General features: G+C 40.8%; 1 protein-coding gene across 3 annotated transcripts in view; it reads left to right on the plus strand.

Moving 5' to 3' along the window:
• Positions 1 to 15,004, plus strand: part of gtf2a1 (general transcription factor IIA, 1) — a 72,831-nt gene extending 57,827 nt beyond the window's left edge. For all 3 annotated transcript variants that reach the window (XM_043696979.2, XM_043696978.2, XM_087989603.1), the window contains exon 10: positions 13,035 to 15,004. In XM_043696979.2, the coding sequence (XP_043552914.1) occupies positions 13,035 to 13,142 (108 nt within the window). In that variant the 3' untranslated portion in view covers positions 13,143 to 15,004. The remainder of the gene's footprint in view (positions 1 to 13,034) is intronic.
• The last annotated feature ends 3,237 nt before the right edge of the window (positions 15,005 to 18,241 follow it).

The raw sequence follows: 18,241 nt of genomic DNA on the forward strand, positions 1-18,241 counted from the left end.
GACTCTTCATTGTCATTTCTGATGAAGGGTCACTGGACTTGAAATGTTAGCTCTGCTTTCCCCCTGCCAGACCTGCTGAGTTTCTCCAGTGATAATAGAATGTTACCTTTTTAAACTAATGCCACAAGTACAATGGTAATACTAAACTATTACATGATGTAAATTAGTAAGCTTGCAATTGAATACAAAATGTTTTCCAACACCTGCCTGAGGTTTCACAGAACTGGTGTCAATTTATAATCTGGTTAGTACCTTTACAATGTCAATTTCAGAGGAGAAATTATAATGTTATTGTGTTTTATAGAATGCTTTGTTTTGTATTTACTTTTGCTTGATGTGATTCTCCACCAGAAATGTTTATGCTGTATTGCGCTAATTGAAAATTTAGTTGCTGTAATGTAGCATGCCATAATCAAGTTATGTTGGTCTCTAGTAAGTCTTTTCAATTTAGTATTCACTTATTGGTATTTCACCTCTTGGAGTTTGATGACGTGCGTGTATTTGAATGAGCATTTTGAGCCTTGTTTGATTTATTATATTAATATTGATTTATTACATTCATATTAGCACAGGAAAACTTGAAAAAGAAACTTAGACCAAGTAAAACAAACAGACGCATCTGGCAGGCAGAGTTTCACCTCTTCACAGGGCACCATTTCAGTTACTATGTGCTAATAATATTGATGGCTTATACTGAGATTCACATAAAATGAATGAAAAACCTTTGCAAGCTGCCATAAATCATGCCTTTCAAAACTTGAGAAGTGCAGGTTTATTTTAACGTTTTGGAGAAAATCTGATTTGGGAGTTTGTGGAATCTAGAATTTTGAAATGTTACCCATTTTCTGAGTATCAGCAAAGTTATTCTGTTGATTTGAGGGAGGTTTGCTTTTAAAGGCAAGTGCTGTGCTATAGGGTTTGCTGTGCCTGACATTAATCGGAATTGATTACATTAAGCTTCTGCGGTCTGCTTCTAACCGGTTTGTGGTTACAGCTTTTTGCACGTTAATGTCTGTCATTCTGCTCTGTTTTCTTTTTTTAATAAACGGCCTGAAATGTAAACTAACTGGAAAATTGGTTATTCATTGAACAAATGAGCATGGTTTAAGTTTTATACTTGATCAGATTGTCTAGAGTTGCACAGATTATGAGCATTTGAAAATGACTGTGGGTTATAACACTTCTTAAATTTGGACAATGAAGCAATAAATTGATGAAAGATGCCATTGAGTGCAGTATATCAGTTCGTATTAGAGGTCATAAATGTATACTTCCATCATGACTCAACCCATGACTCTCAATAGCTACTGTACAATTCTGATCAGTTAAATAGATCTTTCTGTCAGGCTTGAACTGGTTTAGTTCTTCATTTCCGTCACCAGCATTAATAGGATTGATCTGGAGAAACTGTGAGCTCCTTTTAATGTCTGTACCCATGTTAGGTTTAATACATTATGCTAAATACACTACCTCTGACCATTCAACACTTGGAGCGCTGCAGTGATTTGTTAACCAACGCTCCGTCGTCAAGCATATTTGTTCTCTACTACCTACTTGAGTACAATAAAAGTGTTCTCATTGAGGAATCTTTGTGCATTCCTCCCTTTGTATCAAGTAATTTCTCATCTTTGATGATTTCAATCTCCACCTCAACTCATTGTGCTTTCCTGATTTCACTGCCCTCTCCTCTCTCTCTTGATCTCTCCTTCCATGTAAACTCCCCAAATCATGTCCAGCCACCACCTTGACCTTGCTATCTCATAAGACCTCACTACTTGTGGCTATTACGGAGACATGGGTAGAACAGGGACAGGATTGGCTGTTGCAGGTTCCAGGGTTTAAATGTTTTAGTAGGGTCAGAGGTGGGGGTAAAAGAGGGGGAGGTGTGGCATTGCTTGTCAAAGATAGTATTACAGCTGTGGAAAGGACGATGGATGAAGACTCGCCATCTGAGGTAGTTTGGGTTGAGGTTAGGAATAGGAAAGGTGAGCTCACCCTGTTAGGAGTTTTTTACAGGCCTCCTAACAGTCCTAGAAACGTAGAAGAAAGGATTGCGAGGATGATTCAAGAGAACAGTGAAAGTAATAGGGTGGTTGTTATGGGAGACTTTAACTTTCCTGATATTGATTGGGAAAGCTATAGCTCAAGTTCGTTAGATGGGTCAGTGTTTGTCCAATGTGTGCAGGAGGGTTTCCTGACACAATATGTAGATAGGCCAACAAGAGGTGAGGCCATACTGGATTTGGTTCTGGGTAATGAACCAGGCTAGGTGTTAGAATTAGAGGTAGGTGAGCACTTTGGGGACAGTGACCACAATTTGGTGACTTTTACTCTAGTGATGGAGAGGGATAAGTGTGCACTACAGGGCAAGAGTTATAGCTGGGGGTAGGGAAATTATGATGCGGTGAGGCATGACTTAGGATGTGTGGCTTGGAAAAGTAAGCTTCAAGGCAAGGGCGTAATTGATATGTGGAGCTTGTTCAAGGAGCAACTATTGAGTGTCCTTGATAAGTATGTACCCGTCAGGCAGGGAGGAAAGGGTCGTGTGAGGGAGCTGTGGTTTAATAAGGAATTGGAATCCCTTGTTAAATGGAAGAGGGCAGCCTATGTAAAGATGAGGCGTGAAGGTTCAATTGGGGCGATTGAGAGTTATAAGGTAGCCAGGAAGGACCTGAAGAGAGAGCTAAGAGCAGCAAGGAGGGGACATGAAAGGTCCTTAGTTCGTAGGATTAGGGAAAACCCTAAGGCTTTCTATTGGTATGTCAGGAATAAAAGAATGACTAGGGTAGGAATAGGTCCAGTCAAGGATAGTAGTGGGAAGTTGCGTGTGGAGGCTGAAGAGATTGGGGAGACATTGAATGAATACTTTTCGTCAGTATTCAATCAGGAACAGGACATTGTTGTCAATGTGAGTACTGAGTCACAATTAAGTAGAATGGATGGCTTTGAGGTATGTAGAGAAGAGGTGTTGGAAATTCTGGAAAGGGTGAAAATAGATAAGTCCCCTGGGCCTGATGGCATTTATCCTAGGATTCTCTGGGAAGCAAAGGAGGAGATTGCAGAGCCATTGGCCTTGATTTTTATGTCCTCGTTGTCTACAGGAGTAGTGCCAGGAGATTGGAGGCTAGCAAATGTGGTTCCCTTGTTCAAGAAGGGGAGTAGGGATAACCCTAGTAACTATAGGCCGGTGAGTCTCACTTCTGTTGTGGGCAAAATCTTAGAGAGAATTGTAAGGGATAGGATTTATGAACATCTGGATAGGAATAATGTGATCAAGGATAGTCAGCATGGTTTTGTGAAGGGCAGGTCGTGCCTCACAAACCTTATTGAATTCTTTGAGAAGGTGACTAAGGAGGTGGATGAGGGGAAAGCGGTAGATGTGGTGTATATGGATTTTAGTAAGGCGTTTTATAAGGTTCCCCATGGTAGACTACTGCAAAAAATACAGAGGTATGGCATTGGGGGTGAGTTGGAGGTTTGGATTAGGAGTTGGCTAGCTGGAAGAAGACAGAGGGTAGTAGTTGATGGCAAAGGTTCATCTTGGAGTGCCGTCACTAGTGGTGTTCCGCAAGGATCTGTTTTGGGACCATTGCTGTTTGTCATTTTTATAAATGACCTGGAGGAGGGGTTAGAAGGTTGGGTGAGCAAGTTTGCGGATGATACGAAAGTCGGAGGAGTTGTAGACAGTGAGGAAGGATGTGGCAGGTTATAGCGGGATATAGATAAGCTGCAGAACTGGGCAGAAAGGTGGCAAATGGAGTTCAATGTAGCTAAGTGTGAGGTGATTCACTTTGGTAAGAGTAATAAAATGATGGGGTACTGGGCTAATGGACGGATACTTGGTAGTGTGGATGAGCAGAGGGATCTTGGTGTCCATGTACACAGATCTTTGAAAGTTGCCACCCAGGTTAATAGTGCGGTGAAGAAGGCATATGGCGTACTGGCTTTTATTGGTAGAGGAATTGAGTTCCGGAGTACTGAGGTCATGTTGCAGTTGTATAAGACTCTGGTGCGGCCGCATCTGGAGTATTGTGTGCAGTTTTGGTCGCCATACTATAGGAAGGATGTGGAGGCACTGGAACGGGTGCAGAGGAGGTTTACCAGGATGTTGCCTGGTATGGTAGAAAGATCGTATGAGGAAAGGCTGAGGCACTTGGGGTTGTTTTCATTGGAGAAAAGAAGGTTTAGGGGTGACTTGATAGAGGTGTACAAGATGATTAGGTGTTTAGATAGGGTCGACAGTGAGAATCTTTTTCCAAGTATGGAGTCGGGTATTACAAGGGGGCATAGCTTTAAATTAAGGGGGGGTAGGTATAGGACAGATGTTAGGGGTAGGTTCTTTACTCAGCGAGTCGTGAGTTTATGGAATGCCCTGCCAGTAGCAGTGGTGGACTCTCCCTCATTATGGGCATTTAAGCGGGCATTGGATAGGCATATGGAGGATAGTGGGCTAATGTAGGTTAGGTGGGCTTGGATCGGCGCAACATCGAGGGCCGAAGGGCCTGTACTGCGCTGTATTCTTCTATGTTCCATGTTCTACTCCCATAATATCAATCACAGATGAACCATCTGTTGTTCCTTCCATGTACTATACTGTACAACAACCTCCTTCCATATTCCGATTCTGTTTCCTGTGCTCCTCGCGGCAGGGGAGGGGCGAATTATCCCTCAATTCTCTTAATATTAAAATTCCATCTGTTTAGTTTTTGGCCCTCCATTACCACATTTCTGCAGGTGTTTATTTGCTAACCTACACACTCACCTATGCTTTCAATTTTATTATTCCCAATAAAATCTTTATTGTTGTTAAACCCTGGTTAGTCCCTTGGAACTGCACTGATCTACTCTGTCTCTGTCATATGCTGAAGCTGCTCAGTGTTCAGTTTCTTTGTACATTAAAAAAATGAGTTTTTAATTGTTTAAAATGTGTGTATTTGTGTCCTTGAACTCAAAGACTCAACTTAAGTTTTAGAACCTTGATGAAGCCTACAACCAAGTAAACTTGGATGAATCTCCCAATAGTCATTCATTCATCCTGGGTTGCATTGTCAATTTTGTTGGGCAGATGGCTTCTAATGCAATTTGTACTTTAGAAGTGACTGTGATTTTTCACTCAGGTCATGCCAATTTCAGGCAAACTTACTTTGAGAACCAGCGTAACTGATTGGAAACTCCTAGCTGCTTTGTCCCTAGATGTTCAACCAGTTTGCTGGTTCCACCTGAGGAAAATGCTTTGCTGCATTTTGGAGTTGCCTTTATATAAACAAAAACCACTTACGAACGGTACAGGCTCTTATTACTTCGACATGGACGCTGTATGTACTCAAGTCACGCATAGTGTATGAGTAAATCAGTACAAAGCCTTAAGTTCACATAGATCCATGCTCGTAAATGCTGAACTGAGTAAGGGTATTGTCCATTGTCTATAATGCAGATAATTGGTTTCAAGGTGACAGTGGCTTTTGCTGGAGGACTCCTAAGCTTTAAGTTCAAAAAAAAAGATTGTTTCAAAATTGCTCACAAAACGTCAAAGGAGAGAAATAATATTGTTTCAATGGGTGACACTCAAAATGTCAAGTCTACTTCAAGAGCTTTGAATTGAGAATCTCTGTTGCACAGGAATATTAAATCTAATTTGTCCTGTAGCACTGTAGCCACCTCAGTTTGTTATCTTACGAATAATTTGATCTATTTTTACAACTTCCTTTGCAAACGATGTTTTGTATTTTGTATTGGGAGGAAAGAAAATGTACCTAGCACTTTTGGGTTCTGTTGCCACAAATGGTGATGTGGACGGTTGAGTTTATTTGAGTAAATGCATTATTTTTACCAAGAAAGGAATTTAAAAAGAGCAAGAATGCTGGCAATCTGGAATCAAAATAACATTTCAGTCATCTGACATCTGAAAGAGAAAGACTGATTATTATTTGTTTTGCTCCTTTTTTTGTGTTGTTATCTTTCTTCACTAATGTGGGTATTGTGAGCTGTGAACGTATACAGTGTATCTGTAGTCATCTTTAAGAATGTGATCAATGAGAAACAAGGGGGTGTTCTGCAAATAAAGATGGCATGCACACAAGCATGTCTAACAAACTATGCTACTGTTGAAATTGGCAGCTGAAGTTCAGGACAATAGAAGACACTGGGATCACTGGAGGTGCCTGCATGATACCAGTTGTATTCATCATGGTTAGAAAAGCTGGAGGAAAGAATGTCATATTTTGAACCTTTTCTGCAAAAAGATTGTTGGCTTATCAGCTGGAACTGTTCCTGCTCCTCTCTTCTTTATACTCCAAGCTTGTGATCAAGGCTGAAGATTAGGTTAAGTGGGCTCATTCCCATTATTATCAGAAACAAGCAGCCCTCCAGGATGAATAACTGATTAGCAGTTTGTGCATTACAGATGAGACAAGAAAGGTATGTCAGTGCAGTTACTTCCAGACATCTAAATATTCCCATTGAGATTGAGCTATTGTCAGAATCCAGCGACAAAATATAGTTACAAAGGAAAGCAAAGGACATTTATTTGAAGTGTTTGTGGTTAAAATAGGATATTTGATTTATTTCAGCAAAACGCTATGTTGAAGAATAGTAGTGAGTCTTGACATGCTGTTGTATTCATCACATTTATTAATTTTGTTAAGAAAAAGGCAGTAATCCTTTTGTTGGTTTCACAAGCTGCTTATGAGAATGTCCAAACTTTTTGTAGGCTACTAATTTTCTTAACTGAGTTACTTCCAGAAGTAATTTGTTGTTTGCCTTACAGATTGTTACTACATTGAGTGAAACTCCAACACTAATCTCTGAAAAGCTTCAACCAATTTTAAACCACTGTACCGCCATTCATGCTGAAGCTACAAATCTGTAGATTCCTTCCAAATTCTAAAATGCGAGTTATTAGAAGTTTAGAAAATTATGGGCAAATGTTCCATCACTCAGAATACGAACTATGATGGATTAATTGTAAAAATGCTCTTGGGATGAGTCTGTTTCTTGGAAGGTCTTTTATTGCTTATCCTTAATTGGTGTAGAACCACCATGAACCACTGCAGTCTGTTCAGTTTTAGGTACTTCCAGGGAGAGAGTTCCAAGATTTTGACCCAGTCACAGTAAAGGAATGGTGATATTGTTTCAAATTAGAATGACGTATAACTTGGAGGAAAACTTGCAAGTTATGATGCTCCCTTGCACCTGCTGTTCTTGTTGTTCTAGGTAGTAGACATTATGGGGTTTTGAAAGTGCTGCTCTGGGACAAGGCAATGCTGCAGCTCACATTGTAATGATGCACACTGCTTTCACTGTGTGCTAGCAGTGAAAAAGGAATGGATAACTAATGTGGTGAATGGGCATAACCAAGCTTTGTCAGAGATGGCATCAGGCTTTTTAAATATTGTTGGAGCTCATCATGGCAATTGAGAGTGTAGCTCACACTCCTGATTTTTTTTTACTTTGTAGATGTTGACAAGCTTTGGGGAGTTAGAAGGTGATTTATTACTCGCCACAGATTTCCCAGGCTTTAACCTGCTATTGTAGCTGGTACGATTAAGCTTCCAATCATTGGTAACTGCTGAAATGGTGGGGGTTCAACAATGGTAATATTGAATGTCATAGACAGATGGTTTGATTCTTTCTTATTAGGGTTGGCCATTGTTCTTTATCTGAATGTATTTAGCGTTCATAATAAAGATGAATTGACAGCGCAAATAAAAATAAATACAGTAAGTATAATCTGCAAACCATTACAGAGGATGGCTGCAAGACAACAAAAATTGGGACCAGAATATTTAAAGTACATGATATTTTGAAGATTAGGAAGTGAGGAAAGGATGGAGGAGTAACTCTGTTAATTAAGGATAATGTGAAAGTGCCATTGTTGGACTCGGGTGGACAAGGTCAGACGTCACACAACACCAGGTTATGGTCCAACAGGCTTATTTGAAATCACAAGATTTTTGAGCACTGCCCCTCTATCAGTTGACTTCAACTGACGAACGGGCAGCTCTCCGAAAGTTTGTGGTTTCACATAAACCTGTTGGACTATAACCTGGTGTTGTGTGACTTTTGACCTTAATTAAGGATGACATTGTTATCCCAGCTATAGAATCAATTTGGGTGGTGATGATAAATAGTAAGACTAAGAAGCTGCTTGAGGGTATGGTACAGAGTGAGCGAGTGGCAAAAGATTTGGCAGCTAGCATAATCTAGGATAGTGTGAATTTGTCCACTGTTTGGTATTTAAAAAGAGATTGCAGATGTGTGTGTCCTGGTACGTGAATCACAAAATGTTAGGTATAGCAAATGATTAGAAAGGTAGTTGGAAAGTTGGCCTTTATTATAAGGGGAGTGGAATATAAATGTAGGGCTCTGTTTCTGCAGTTGTATAGGGCAACAGTAAGTCCAGTCTGGACATCTTTGATCTCCTCACTTTAAGAAGAAATATAATGTTTTGAAAGCAGTCCAGAGAAGGTCCATTCAGTGACAGTTGGGTGTGGTAGTGGGATGAGAAAGAGATAGCATGAGGAAAGTTTGGCAAGCTGGACATGTATCCAATGCCATTTAGAGGAATGAGGTTTTCTACTGAAGCATCTAAGAACCTGAGACAGCTTGACAGGGGTGATGCCGAAAGAAATGTTTCTCCCTTGTGGGAGAGACTAGAACTAGAAGGGATAGTTTGAAAATAAGGAGTCTTTCTGTCAAAGGATTTTGAGTCTTTGAAATTCTTCCCTCGTGAACAGGGGAGATAGTGTCATAGAAATTTAAGGCATAGGTTGATACATTCTTGACTGATGAACTGTTTTCCTGCTATTATTTTTTCTTCTACACAGTCTTCTCAGATCCATGCACAGAACCAACCTCCAGAATCATTGCTGCTAATGGAACTGCTAGCTGATCACTGTGCAGAGATCCTTGGAGTGATTGCATGTCCACAGCTTAGAGGAAACGTTGCTGACAAAGGAAATGGTGGTTATCTGGGATAGACAGGAAAGTGGAGTTGATCAGATCAATTATGATCATGTCAATTAGTAGAGCAGACTTGAACTGAGTGGCCTATATCTGCTGAGTTGAAACTTTATTGCTGGAACAGCACAGCAGGTCAGGCAGCATCCAGGGAACAGGAGATTCGACGTTTCGGGCACAGGCCTTCCTGAAGAAGGGCCTGTGCCCGAAACGTCGAATCTCCTGTTCCCTGGATGCTGCCTGACCTGCTGTGCTGTTCCAGCAATAAAGTTTCAACTTTGATCTCCAGCATTTGCAGACCTCACTTTCTCCTGGCCTATATCTGCTCCCAGATTCTGGATTAGTGGTGCTGTAAGAGCACTCTTCCAGCACCACTAATCCAGAATCTGGTTTCCAGCATCTACAGTCATTGTTTTTACCTATGCCTGCTCCCAGTTCATGTATTACTATTCCCTGGTACTTGGGTGACTTGAGCCTTACTTCCTACCTGTCAGCCAAAGCCTAAATTTTGTCAAGGGTTTGACACATACATATGTAGTTAGTACATAAAAACATCAAAAATCTGCCCTTAGAGCCTGCACCACCATTCAAACTCCTGCTTTCTCTCCGTACCCCTTGATCCCTTTAGCTGTAAGCGCCATATGCAGCTCCTCCTTGAATATGTCTAACAAACTGGCCCCAACAGCTTTCTGTGCTATAGAGTTCCACAAGTTCTCAACTTTCTGAAGATACACCAGCTTCTGGATAGGATGCCATGGTTGTGGGTATATTCGCCAAGATGGGAAGTTGATTTGCAGATGATTCATCTCCTGTCCAGGTGACATCTTTAGTGCTTTGGAGCCTCCTGTGAAGTGCTGCTGTACTGTGTCTTCTGGAATTTTTTTGATTCCGTTCCTGCTGCTTCTGGTTGCCTGTTCTAGGGGTTTGTTGCAGTGGCCGGTCTATTGGGTCTAGGTCTATATGTTTGTTGATGGAGACCATGGATGAGTGCCATGCTTCTAGAAATTCTCTGGCTGTCCTCCGTTTAGCTTGTCCTATCATCTGTTGTGTTCCTAGTCAAATTTAAGATCATTGTCATCTGTGAGTGTAACTATTAGGGCAACTGGTTATGGCGTTTAGTGGCTAGTTGGTGTTCGTGCACACGGATTGCTAGTTGTCTGCCTGTTTGTCGTATATAGTGTGTCATGCAGTCTTTGCATGGAATTTTGTAAATTACGTTAGTCTTGCAAATGATGGGTATTGTTCTCGTGAGTTGTCTGTGTGTCCCTGTCGGTTTATGTGCTGTCATGGATCTGAGTGGTCGGAGAAGTCTGACTGCTAGTTCGAGATGTTTCTTATGTAAGTTGGAGTGGGTAGTGTGTGTTGGCTTGTGGCATGTCCTTGTCGTGTTGTTTGTCTGCCGGACATCTGCGGATGAAGTTGCGAGGGTATCCGTTCTTGGTGAAGGGTCTGTAGAGGTGTTCTTTTTCTTGGAGTGCTGTAGTGTGTTGTAGCCCTTTTTGAACGGGGTCCTAATGCAGCCTCTCTTGTGTGTGTCTGGGTGGTTGCTGTTGTAGTTCAGGATCTGATCCATGTGTGGCTCTTTTGTAAACTTTAGTGGTGCATTCACCATTCTATGTTCTTCTACCGTCACATCCAGAAATGGGAGTTGATTATTGGTTTCCTCCTCTCTTTTAAATCTGATGTCTGTGAGCATGGTATTGATAATCCAGTGTGTGTTCTCAGTTTCTGTTCTCTTAATAATTACAACAGTGTTGTCCATGTTTCTGATCCAGAGTTTAAGTTGGATTTGTGGGAGGGCTGTTTGTTCCAGTCTTTGCATCACTGCTTCTGCTATGAGCCCAGAGATGGGTGAGCCCATAGGTGTCCCATTGATTTATTCATCTGTTTGATTGTTGAATGTAAAGTGTGTCATCAAACACCGGTCTAGTAGTTTGAGTGTGCAGTTCTTGTAGATAGGTTCTTCGTCAGGTCATCTGTTCTGTTTGTCAAGGAGGCGGGCTATTGTCTCTGTGGCTAGAGTTTTGTCAGTTGAAGTGAACAGTGCCATTACATCGAATGAGATCATTGTCTCCTCCACGTCTATGTTTATGTTCTTGATGTTGTCTAGGAATTATATGATGATTGTATGGAGTGTTTGGATCCGCTGATAAGATGTTCCAGTTTTTGTTGAAGTTCTTTTGCCAGTTTATGTGATGGAGTTCTTGGAAGTGCCAGAGTGGGTCTAAGTGATATGTCTGGTTTGTGTACCTTGGCTAATCTGTAAAATCCTGGGATGTTGTTGCTTTCTGATTTCATCCGTTGTAGGTCAATCCTGGCAGCAGCAGGAACGGAACCAAATAAATTCCAGAAGAGACAGTTCAGCAGTACTTCACAGGAGGCTCCAAAGCACTGGAGATGTCACCTAGACAGGGGATGAAATGTCTGCAAATCAGCTTCCCAGCTCTGCGAATATACCCACAACCATGGCAGTCAGCACCTGAACTAAATCTTGATGCAAACCTTCTGATAAGGTGTTAAACCAAGGCCCCATCTTCCTGCTCAGCTGAATGAAAACTGTCCCATATCCTATTTTGGAGTAGAGTTCAGGAGTTATCCTTGATATAATTGTCCCCAATTATTATGCCTCGATCTGATTATCACGTTACTGTTTATGAGAGTTTACTGTGCAGCTACTTGGCCTGTAAATTTCCTACATTCCAGCTGTAATTGCAGTCCAAAAGTATGCAATTGCTAGTAACGAATTTGAGCTATCTGTTGGTATAAAAAGCACCGTCTTCCATTGAAATCTGAATGATACTAAATAAGCTGCAATCAGGAATGCATAATAAGTGATTTGTTCATAACTGGAAAGAGCAATAATTTGCATATACACAGCACTTTTAATGGAGTAAAACATCTTAAAGCACTTAAGATAATATTATAAAATGAAATGTGGCACCAAGTCACATAAATGGACATTAAGACGGATGCCATGGAAATGATGTAGATTTACAAGAATGAACCTGAATTTCAGGCGTTGTTACAGGAAGAGATTTCACAAATTAGGTCTGTTTTCTCTAGAATTTAAAGGTTAAGAGGTGTTCTGATTGAAATCTACAGGGTATTAATAGGAGGAGACAAGCGAGATAAAGATAAACTATTTCTACTGGTTGGCGGTTGCAAATTAGGGGGCGTAGTCTGATAATTAGGGCCAGACTGTTCAGGAGAGATGTTAGGAAGTACTTCTATACACAAAGGATAGTAGAGGCTTGGAACTCTCCTCCACAAATGGCAATGGTTGCCGGATCAGTTGTTAATTATAAATTTGAGGTAAATAAATTTTTGTTAAGCAAGGGTGTTAAAGGGTATAGGCCAAAGACAGTTATGTGGAGCTAGGCCACAGATCAACTGTGATCTCATTGAATGGTGGAACTGGCTCAAAGGGTTGGTTGGCCAACTCCTTTTCCAACGTTCCTGTGTTCCAAATGTGCTGCATGGAGGCAGTTTCAACTGATGACAGGATCAGGCTTGGATGTGATCCCATCCACAGATGAACAGCTCCCTAGACTTAGACACAGGACAAGAAAAGATTACTAATCCAGGCTTTCTTTGGAACTCTGTACTGCAATATTTTGTGAATCAAATAACCTTATGAAAGAGCAAATGAGGTAAATGCTGATTTGGAGGGCAACCAGTGCCCTTTGCAACTGAATTCAGAAAGTGAATGATGCTGTCAAAGCACACTTCCTGCATATTCTTAATTACTGTGAAAAAGCACTTTCATGGATCTGCTGCAGTCCTGTTGGTGGTTGTTCTGTGGGGTTAGTAATCTTTCATGGTGATGTTGGATAGCGAATTCCAGGATATCAACCTAGCAGCAGACAAATCTGTGCCAGGTCAGGAATATCTGTGTAACCTTGACCTTGTGGTTGCCCTTTTCGGTGGTAGGAACTGCAGGTAAGTGTGCTGTTTACCTCCCAATGCCAGCAGGGGTCATCATCTTTGAAGGGCAAGGCATGTGGAAGGACAAAGCAGTATCTGTTACCCTTGTAAACACTATTAATCTGCCTTAATGATACTTGTTGTATCTTTAGATCCACCGGAGTAAGAATAAATGGAAGTTCCACCTGAAGGATGGGATCATGAACCTGAATGGGAGAGATTATGTGTTTTCCAAAGCCATCGGAGATGCAGAGTGGTAAGAATTCAGATCCTCCTGAGAATGGACAGGCTCATCGGACTGGACTAATGTGTGCTTAAACAGAAGTACGAAGCCTGCAAGTGAAATGAATACAGAACTACTGGTACCCAAGCTACTGAGTTGTACAACACTACGTTATGTGGGGAAAAGCCTTGCCACTGAAATGGCTCACATTTTACAGAGAGAAAAAGAAAACAATATGCTTAACTATCAGTCATCCCATAATACAGTCACTGCTTGCTGATTGATGAATTACCATCTACAGAGCTAGCGAGTTTACAAACCATCAAGCAAGACTCTTCTAAGGAGAAAGCGTTTAGAGGACCCAGTCACTGTGCTTTATGCTAAGTGCTGTCATTTGAACTGCATAGAAACTGAAATAAATAAACATTTTAAAAAAAAAGGTTCTTTTATAGGGGAGGTTTATAGCTGGGGAAGAAAGGCCTTGTAAATTCAAGACCCTTCACATTTGTGTCGTGATTGAATAACTTCCTGACCCAGGACCAACACATTCTTAAGGTGTAACAATGGCTGATATATTTTAAAATAAAAGAAAAACAAAGTTGATAGATGACTTCAAATTGCAAACGATTTGATAACCTAGACATGTATTCCGTTTACCTTTTTTATGCTGTGATTTTATTAAGGTATGCAATATAGTTGAGATGGACTCTTCAAAACTATTGTCTTCACACCATACCTGTGATAATTTTGAAATATCAGCCAGATCCCAGAGGCTGAACATACCAAACTGTGCTCTTATATATAGTGCTATTATCGAGTGTTCCTTTCGCAGGCATGTTTCATAGTTTAATTTTTTTTCTCTGTTTCACCTATGTGGCACATCACACTATACTGTAGATCAGTGCTAAATCTAATTTTAATTGACCATTTTTACTTCTGACTGTACCAGACCATTATATTAAGTTTTAATAGAAATCATCATGCCTGTTTTGAGGTTTTCTTTTCCTACCCCCATTGGTTTCATGTAATGGTTTTCTAATCTTGAAAGACTTTGGAATTTAACAGAACAAGTTGAGGGATTTGCCTTTTTTAAAATGACGAGAGACATCACTTTTAGCTGTGCTTTCAACAGAGACAGTATTATGCGATTACTGAAATGATTCTTGAGTATAAAGGGGAAAAGAAATGGCAAAGTTTGCACATGGAACAGAGAAACTTGAGGAAAATAAATTGAGCGCCTTTTAAACGAAAAAGAAATAAAAAGCCAGCCATTTACGAATTTTGCTTTTATGAAATTAAAAACAAAAGCCACATGGCTATTTGACATAAAATGACAATTTTCATTAGCTGATCTGTTTTCTACTACCCACAGCTACTTAGTCACCTGGTGTTGTACATACGTGTAAGAGGGAAATCTATTTATTATGTTTGTATAATTCATCTTGTACCATTTAAATCAAGGTTCTTAATAATATAGTCATCTTCGTTTAAGACCCTGCTTGTAAGACCATTAGAGAACTTAGTATTTTGTTGTACTAAGATTTATTTTAAGTTACTTAAAAGTATTTTGCCTTTGCAAAAATTTTAATTAAAAATGCCCTTAAAGTTTGTGTTTATTGCTTTAATTTTCTAGATTTCATGTTATTTTATCTTGGGTGAGAAAAAAAAGAGTTGGAAACACAAAATGTGGCTCTTCTTTGACTCTAGTCATTGTAGGTTTCAATTCAGATTGATATTTGGGTGGATGTGTGTATATATGTATATAATTAACCCTAGCTTTAAACCGAGTGAGAATGAATGCTTTGTTATAATTTATATTTTTCATTTCAAATATATTGTGAATCACTCAAATTGGACAATTCATTGTACAAAAATTAAAAGTTCACTATTTGTAATGCTTTGGAATAGAGTATTTCAGCTTTCATTTAACAAAGGTTACCAAAATTATGCTGTCTAGATTCTATTAATATCTTAAATATTGGTTGCTGACCAGGAAGCCAATTCAGCTGAGCTGAAGGATTCCATCTTTCAAGTTTTCACATATTTATGAAATGTTGGCCTGGCCAGCATTTATTGTCCACCCCTAATTGCCCTTGAGAAGACTGTCCCCTGTGGTGTAGGGATGCCCAAGCGGTGTTAGTGAGGGTGTTCCAGGGTTTTGACTCAGTTAAGTTGAAGCCAAGGTGATACCATTCCGAGTTGTCAGGATGATGTGTGGAGGGGAACTTGCTGGTGATGGTGTTCCACCGTAGTCGCTGCCTGTATCTTTCTGGGTATGAGAGATTGTGGGTTTGAAAGCAATCTTCCCTCTCAGTATTTCCACTAATATCTGATTAGTGTGTGGACATATTGACTTCCCATTCCAGAGTTACTGCCATGCAGGAAAAATGATAAGGAACATAGCGTGAAAGGTGGAGAGTTGCTGCAGTACACCTTGTAAATGGTACATACTGCTGCCACTGTGTATCAGCACTGGAGGAAATTAATGTTATGCAGTGTCACTCAAATCTAATATTTGTCAAACTTTTGAATGTTATTGCTGCTATACTTGCCCAAGCAAATGGAGCATATTCTATCACATCCCAATTAATGCCTTTTGGACATGCATTGGAGAGTCAGGGGGTGAGTTACTACAGAATTCCCAGTTCCTGATACAGACCAGAAAAACTATTACAACAACAATCAAGCCTAGAATTTGAAGCTAAGTATTCCAAGCTTTAATACGAAACAATGAAAATTCCTTCCACGGGGAACAGGTAAATCTTCACATTGCATGGTTTCACCTTAGATATTTGCCTTTGTGTGCAGTTCACATTTGTGGGATGAATGTCATTTCGTACCTAGAATGAGACAGATGTCCTACTACATATTTTTTCTAATTTGTAAAACAACCATTCACTACTACTGTCATCTATTTTCCTATCGTTGCTGTAACCATCTCCTTTATTCGAAGGGCTTCAACTTAAAGGAAATAAATAGGATAGAAGTAGAGAGGATGTTTCCATTGGTGGGTGAAGCTAGGACAAGAGGGCATAGCCTCAAAATTAGGGGGAGCAGATTTAGAACATGGAACATTACAGCGCAGTACAGGCCCTTGATGTTGCACCGACCTGTGAAACCAATCTGAAGCCCTATGCTATTCCGTTTTCATCCATATGTCTATCCAATGACCATTTAAATGGCCTTAAAGTTGGCAAGTGGACCACTATTGAAGGCAGGCCGTTTCACGCCCCTTCTACTTTCTGAGTAAAGAAACTACCTCTGACATTTGTCCTATATCCATCACCCCTCAATTTAAAGCTACGTTCTAAATCAATTTAGGACTGAATTGAGAAGGAACCTCTTCACCCAGAGGGTTGCCCAGTGAAGGAGTTGAGGCTTCCTCATTGCATGTTTTTAAAGCTAAGATAGGTAATTTTTTTTTAACAGTAAGGAAATTAAAGGTTATGATGAGAGTCTGGGTAAATGGAACTGAGTCCATGAAAAGATCAGCCATGATCTTATTGAATGGCAGAGTAGTATCGAAGGGTCAGATAACCTACTCCTGCTCCTAGTTCTTATGAACTTTGCTGGCTGTTAAGTCTAGGCGAAAGTGAGAACTGCAGATGCTGGAGATCAGAGTCAAGATTAGAGTGGTGCTGGAAAAGCACAGCAGGTCATGATGAAAGGCTTTTGCCTGAAATGTCGTTTTTCCTGCTCCTCTGATGCTGCCTGACCTGCTGTGCTTTTCCAGCACCACACTAATCTTGGCTTTTAAGTCTGTTGAGAGGCATTTTATCAGATTCTTTTGGAAGTCTGTATAAACCATATCAGCTGTATAATTCAGATCAACTGTGTTACTTAATTGAAAAAGCCCAGTCAAGTTAGTTAATCATAATTCACATTTAACAAATCTGACTTTCCTTAATTAGTTACTTACTCTTCTGCTTTGCTTTGGCAGCATTTTCTTCCTTTGGAGAAAATAGGAGCAAAATACTCAATGTCCTATGTCTCAATGCAGCAGTCTCTTCTTTGGACCCCAATAGGCATCATCCTTCCCCCATCTTTTTACAATTTACATGGCTACAGAGACTTGATTCCCTTTAATGTTAGTTCAATCTCTTCTCTTGCCTGTACTGAAGAAGGGTTACACCTGAAACATTGACTTCTCCACCTCCTGATACTGCCTGGCTTGCTGTGTTTTTCTAGCCTCCTACCTGGCTACCTTGGATTCCAGCATCTGCAGTTTTCTTAGATTAGATTAGATTACTTACAGTGTGGAAACAGGCCCTTCGGCCCACCAAGTCCACACCGACCCACCGAAGCGCAACCCACCCAGACCCATTCCCCTACATTTACCTCTGTCCCTAACACTACGGCAATTTAGCATGGCCAATTCACCTAACCTGCACATTTTTGGACTGTGGGAGGAAACCGGAGTACCCGGAGGAAACCCAGACAGACACGGGGAGAATGTGCAAGCCCCACACAGTCACTCGCCTGAGGTGGGAAATGAACCCGGGTCTCTGGCGCTGTGAGACAGCAATGCTAACCACTGTGCCGCCCACATAACAGAGCAGTGGCACAATGTTTTTCTGTCTGTCCATGGCTTAGCTGCTGAGGAACCAGGTTTACAGACTGAGTGAGTAGTGCCTGGAGAGAGATAAAGTACGTACTTTTTATAGTTGTAGTCTACCAGGAATAGAGAGCAGGAGTGAGTGACCCGAGTTTGTAAGTGGTTGAGGTTGTGTAATCAGTTCCTAAGGTTCGAAATGGCAAGAGGTGCTGGCCCCTTTGAATGCTCCTCTTGCAATGTGGAGATGGTGACCATGTGTACAGGAAGTGTGGTCAGCTGCAGCTCCTGATTTGCCACATGTAACGCCTGGAGCTGCAGATGGACTCAGTATGGAGCATCCATGAGGCTGTGTGTATCATGAGAAGCACAGTTATCGAGCTGGTCACATCATCAGTAAAGGCTGCACAGACTGAGTGGAGTAGGGTGACTTTCAAGAGGACCAGTAAGTGTGAGCATGCATTGCAGGAGTCCCCTGTGGCTATTCCCGTCAAACAGAGAAGCCATTTTAGATACTGTTGGGGGTGGGGTGTGACCTCTCGGAGGAAAACAGCAGCCCTATGACTGGCAATGTTGTACAGAGG

This window comes from Chiloscyllium plagiosum, unplaced genomic scaffold (assembly GCF_037043375.1).
Source record: "Chiloscyllium plagiosum isolate Xiang-an unplaced genomic scaffold, Cpla_swu_hap1 HiC_scaffold_8, whole genome shotgun sequence".
Classification (NCBI taxonomy): domain Eukaryota; kingdom Metazoa; phylum Chordata; class Chondrichthyes; order Orectolobiformes; family Hemiscylliidae; genus Chiloscyllium; species Chiloscyllium plagiosum.